Source organism: Bos indicus x Bos taurus, chromosome 2 (genome assembly GCF_003369695.1).
Source record: "Bos indicus x Bos taurus breed Angus x Brahman F1 hybrid chromosome 2, Bos_hybrid_MaternalHap_v2.0, whole genome shotgun sequence".
In the NCBI taxonomy this organism is placed as follows: domain Eukaryota; kingdom Metazoa; phylum Chordata; class Mammalia; order Artiodactyla; family Bovidae; genus Bos; species Bos indicus x Bos taurus.
In genome coordinates, this window is record NC_040077.1 from 106799268 (window position 1) to 106804821 (window position 5554).

Genomic DNA, 5554 nt, shown 5'->3' on the forward strand with positions numbered 1-5554 from the left:
CCATGGCATCTCTGCTATCGCGAACCAGTGCATCAAAACAAGTTGATTCAGGGCCCTAGGACCTGTAGGGGTAGGTGGGAGCAGCCTCCCACACCCACCCACCCACCGGTTCTGACCCTGAGGAGGTCCTCGAACCAGCCACCTCCTCCTCCTCTCGCCTTTCTTGTGAAGGGACTGGACCAGAGACCGAGGCATGGGGATGGGCGGGACTTGAGATTGGTATGAGAGATTCTATTGGTCAGCGCAGCTGCCGGTTAAGAGGGCAGCTTGGGCAAGGATTGGCTGCGTGAGACGGGGCGTGGCGCGGCGAAGACTGGGCCCAAGGGGTGGGGCTGACGCTGCAGCTGGCGCAGCTCAGACCCGGAGCAGCCGGCGCAGAAAAGCCAAAGCAGCCGCGTTCTACTGCCCGTTCCCGCGCCCGGGCCGGGGCTGGGCCCCCACCGCCGGGTCCCCGGGGGCTGCAGCAGAGGCGGCGGCGGCGCGGCGGGCAGGGGCACCGCCCGCAGTTCCCGCCGGGGCCCGGGCGCCGGCCCCGCTCTGCAGGATGGGCACGGTGCTGTCTCTTTCACCCGCCTCCTCGGCCAAGGGCCGGAGGCCCGGCGGGCTGCCCGAGGAGAAGAAGAAGGCGCCGCCCGCGGGAGACGAGGCGCTGGGGGGCTACGGGGCGCCGCCAGCGGGCAAGGGCGGCAAAGGCGAGAGCCGGCTCAAACGGCCGTCCGTGCTCATCTCCGCGCTCACCTGGAAGCGCCTTGTGGCCGCGTCCGCCAAAAAGAAGAAAGGCAGCAAGAAGGTGACGCCCAAGCCAGCGTCCACCGGCCCCGACCCCCTGGTCCAGCAACGCAACCGCGAGAACCTTCTCCGCAAAGGTCGGGATCCCCCCGACGGCGGCGGCGCCGCCAAGCCCCTGGCGGTGCCCGTGCCCACTGTGCCCGCGGCCGCCGCCACCTGCGAGCCGCCGTCGGGGAGCAGCGCCGGCGTTCCGCCGCCAGGCTCGGGCGGAGGGAAGCCGCCGCCGCCGCCGCCCCCAGCCCCGCAGGCGGCGCCGCCGGTCCCTGGTGGCTCGCCGCGGCGGGTCATCGTGCAGGCTTCAACCGGCGAGCTGCTGCGCTGCCTGGGCGACTTCGTGTGCCGGCGCTGCTACCGTCTCAAGGAGCTGAGCCCAGGCGAGCTGGTGGGCTGGTTCCGCGGAGTGGACCGCTCGCTGCTGCTGCAGGGCTGGCAAGACCAGGCCTTCATTACGCCCGCCAACCTGGTGTTCGTGTACCTGCTGTGCCGCGAGTCGCTGCGCGGGGACGAGCTGGCGTCGGCCGCCGAGCTGCAGGCCGCCTTCCTCACCTGCCTCTACCTCGCCTACTCCTACATGGGCAACGAGATCTCCTACCCGCTCAAGCCCTTCCTCGTGGAGCCCGACAAGGAGCGCTTCTGGCAACGCTGCCTGCGCCTCATCCAGCGGCTCAGCCCGCAGATGCTGCGGCTCAACGCCGACCCCCACTTCTTCACGCAGGTCTTCCAAGACCTCAAGAACGAGGGCGAGGCCTCCGCCAGCGCCGGGGGTCCACCCAACGGGGGCGCGCCCGCGGCCCCCTCCACCTCCTCCTCCTCCTCGGCCGCCAGGGACAGCTGCGCGACTGGAGCCAAGCACTGGACTATGAACTTGGACCGCTAGGGATAACCCAGGGCCGCGCCCGCCCCCCGCCCCAGCCCCTTACACACACTCGGAGCCCCCGGGACCATCAAGCCGCCGCCGCTGCTACCGCCGCTCCGCGCCGTGGCCGGAGGAGGAGCCGCCCCTGCCCCGCAGGGGAAGGTGGAGGCCAGGATGCCAGAGGCCTCGGCGTTTGGATTTGCTGGGCGCAGGGTGGGGGTGGGGGATGAGCGCGGGAGAGGAACCCCCAACCTCACCCTTTCTATCTGTCTGCGCCCTCATATCTCCAATTCTGCCCGGGTCACCCCCTTCCCTTCTCTGTGTAAGTCCGTCTCCCTTGGACTTGTCCATTTCTTCATCTCCTTCCTGTATCTTCACCTTCCCTCCTTACTTCATCTTTTGCCTTCCCACCTTTCTCCTTGCAGTTCCACTTTCCATTCCCTGGGTGTGTGTTTCCGTCTCCATCTTACCCACTACCTGACTCTCTCTCATTGCCCCGTTTCTCTTTCTGCACCTCTGTCCCCATTTCCCCTTCTTCTCTTTTCCTCGCTCCTGGCATGTGTCACCATCTTCCCCCTCCCATCTGCCTTCCCCCCTCTCCGCCTGTGTTAGCTTGCATTTCTCTCTTCGACTGCGACCCCGTATTCTCCTCCCCAGACCTAAGGAAACATGGATTCTTGATTGGGATCGGCTGAGGTACAGCAAAAATTGCAGCCCCGGGAGCCCAGATAACCACCAGGGTCCTTCGCCCCATCCCCACCACCTCTCCCCACCTTTTCTAACGTGTTGCATGCCGGGAGTTGGGGGCAGGGGGATGCCAGCTTCAGGAGGCTGAGGTTTGGGAGCAAAAATCAACCTAGGAGGTCACCCCGGCGGTGGCGGCGGCGCCTCAGCAGAAGGGTGAGAGGAGACAGAATACCCCTCTTCCTTGCCCTTAGGTGTTTTTGTCCCCCCCACTCCCCAGGTTTAATTTATTTGGTTGTTTCCGGAGGGAGGGGGGAGGGGCGGGGTGGGCCCGGAACTGTCTGAGGTGCTGATCTGAGGCCGGACCAGAATTCTCCTGGGAGGGTACCAGGGACTGGGTTGGGCCTGGTGCCGTGTCCAAGGTGCCAATGATGCGGGCCGACGGTGCGGGCCGCATTGTCTGTCTGTCCGTCTGTCCGGGAGAGAACTATAAAGCGCTGGAAGCGCCTGCAGATGTTTTTGCGCCAGCCTTTTTTTGGGCCTTGGGAGGGAGGGAGCAGGAGTGGAACTATCACAGGCAGGGCACTCGGGCCCCCATGGGCCTAGTGGGGAGGGTCGAGTCCCTGAGAACGGCTACTGTTTCTGTCACCCCTCCCCCCACTGACTTCCATCTTACAGAGAGCAAAGTGAGGGAGCCAAAGGATGAGGCCTGGTGGTAAGGCTGAATTTCTGCCCCACCCCGTCCCCCCACCCACCCCCCGCCACCTCTGCCTTCATTTTTTCTGACCACCTGCGCATTAACGCCCAGGCCATTTAGGGGATAAGTGATGAGGACAGCGGAAGTTGCTCTCCTTTTACAGAGTGGCTCATTGAGGCAGCATCAGTTAGTTATTGTTGTTGTTTTCTCTCTTTCCTCCGCCTCTCCCTGCCATTCATTCTGTCAAGAGTTCAGTCAGGCCTGACTGTCTGTCTTCACCACTCTCAGGTGGGGCCCGAATGCCACACTTAGCCCCATACTCTTTCCCCTACCCATGGGTCTGCTTCAAGACTGTTTCAGCCACATGCCTACCCAGGGCAGCTTTGGGAGGTCCATCCCTGCTTGAGATTCAGACCTAGCCCTTAATCGCCAGGGAGGCTAGTACCCAGGCAGCCTGGAAGACAGGAGCCATTCTTTGGGGTTGAAGGAGGAAAAGTAAGCTATTTAGCCTGAGATTCCTCTTTGGTCCCCATTGCCTTCTTAACCACTTAGCTAAGCGCCCCATTCAGTTTTTCATCGGCCCGAGGAGGCCCTGGCTGCAGTGGAGCGCTGGCGTCTGTGACCCTGATCTCCACGGAGACCTCCGAAGCATTCGGAGAGAGAAGAGGGAGAAGCCCACCTAGAAAGGCCCTGGTTCGCTGTCCGTGGTACTGACGGGGCGCACTTGACAAGAGTGAGGGAGGGCACGCAGGAGTAGGAGGAGCTGCAGACGGCCTCAGTTAGGTTTTCCGGATAATTTGGGAGTAGATGTGATCCTTTCTGGTGGTAAGTCACAGGAGTCTGGCCCAAGAACTCAGGAAGACTGTCCTCATAGGAAGACAGATCTCAACTCTTCCCCGGACTCTGCCCAGCTCCCTCTCAACCGGCCAGTAGCCGGAAATCCCCAGTCTAGATTTGTGAATCGAGTTCCCGGAGGGAGGTGGGGAGAGCTGGTGGAAGGAAAGGCGGGAGCAGTTGCCCATTGGCTGGAATTTGGCGCAGTCAGCGCGGTGCCGTCATCTCTCTAGGTATGGAAGGAGAGAGGGAGGAGCACTTGGGTCACCCCGCGGCTGTCGCCATAGTAACCAGACTGAACAGGCGGGGCAGGGGAGGAGGGTGCCCTTTCCACTCTCTCCTCTCTGGCGGGGAGGTTGTAGAGAACAATCCTGGTCCCTCTTATTTGGAACTAGTTATCGAGACTATTTGAGTGGGATTTCTGTGTTAGAAGAGCCCAATGGGGATGGAAAAGAGGCTCCTACAGAGACCCTCAAACATCCTTGGGGAGGGGGCTCTAGATTCTGCCCCTGAACGCATAGACACAGCACCCTTCTATTACTACACTCCTATGAGCACTGGAACACACACACATACAGGTGGGTGACAGCGCGCTTGCCTCCAAGTACCTGTGGTCTGGCATTTGGAGACCTAGAATGAGAAAAAAGCCTTAGGGCCTGGTGACAAATTAAATCTCACTTTCCTTGCCACGCCCCAGGCATGAGACATTGCCATAATCCGATTAAGTAGTGAGGAACTGGAGGAGGATCAGCATGAATACAGGGAAGAATTAGCCTCCTGGGTCAAACTTGGTCAGATTCCTGTTTTCTCAGGGAGAAGGTGGTCATTAAGAGAAGGACTCGGAGCAGTCTTTTGAGAAGGCAAAGTGAGAAGGGAGTAAATGCAGAAACAGAGTGACGTGCCTTCTCTTGATTGCCCAGAAGTGAACCTCTGGGAAAATAAGTCCAGGCTTAGGACAGAGGTGGTGAAGAGGGCCCAGAGGTCTAGAGAGTCCTGCAGGAATGAGGGAGGGGTGGGCTGAGGAAAGAATGGAGATGGAGGATAGGAGACAGAAACCCAGATGGAGCCATGACTCAGCACTTATGCTCAGCAAAGGTTGGAGGGCGGGGTGATTTTTACAGGACAGGGGCAACAGAGAGGGGAGGGGAGGGGAGAAGGAAGAAAATGGGTAGATAAACTGTGATCTCACCATTTGCATGATACATGCTGATACATACATTGTTATACAACACATTTGAACACAGAAGCAGGTACATAGGCATTTAAACTGATGAAGTCTCATTCAATCATAACATAAACACATCTCCACTTTCCTTCCCTGCTTCCTGGAGCAGAGGACGTTCTGTTCTGAGAGCTATGCTTGCCTCTCCCTGGAATACCGTGGTACTTAATGGAAAAGGAGAAACACAAAAAAAATCACAGGTGTGTGTGTGTGTGTGTGTGTGTGTGTGGTGGTTGTCATGGTAACTGCTTTGCCTGCCAGGCAGGGTGCCCAGCAACCAGAGCATCTGGCAGTATCCAAAGGGACATCCTGTGGCCTCTACCCTCTGGGACTCTGCCACAGGCACCAGATGGGCATCTCCAGAAGATTTCTACTACAGAGGCTGCCAAAGCAGCCCCTTTGACCATGCCACCATGACCAGGGACATCTGGTAGCCAGGCCTGGGGGCCTGGCCTTCTTCATATGTCCCACT

At 60.0% G+C, this 5554-nt stretch overlaps 1 protein-coding gene across 1 annotated transcript; it reads left to right on the forward strand.

The window, feature by feature from the left end:
• The first annotated feature begins 328 nt into the window (after nt 1-328).
• On the forward strand, nt 329-2847 carry CDK5R2 (cyclin dependent kinase 5 regulatory subunit 2). Its single transcript, XM_027513577.1, has one exon. The coding sequence runs from the start codon at nt 545-547 to the stop codon at nt 1664-1666; it is 1122 nt and encodes a 373-aa protein (XP_027369378.1). The 5' UTR covers nt 329-544; the 3' UTR covers nt 1667-2847.
• The last annotated feature ends 2707 nt before the right edge of the window (nt 2848-5554 follow it).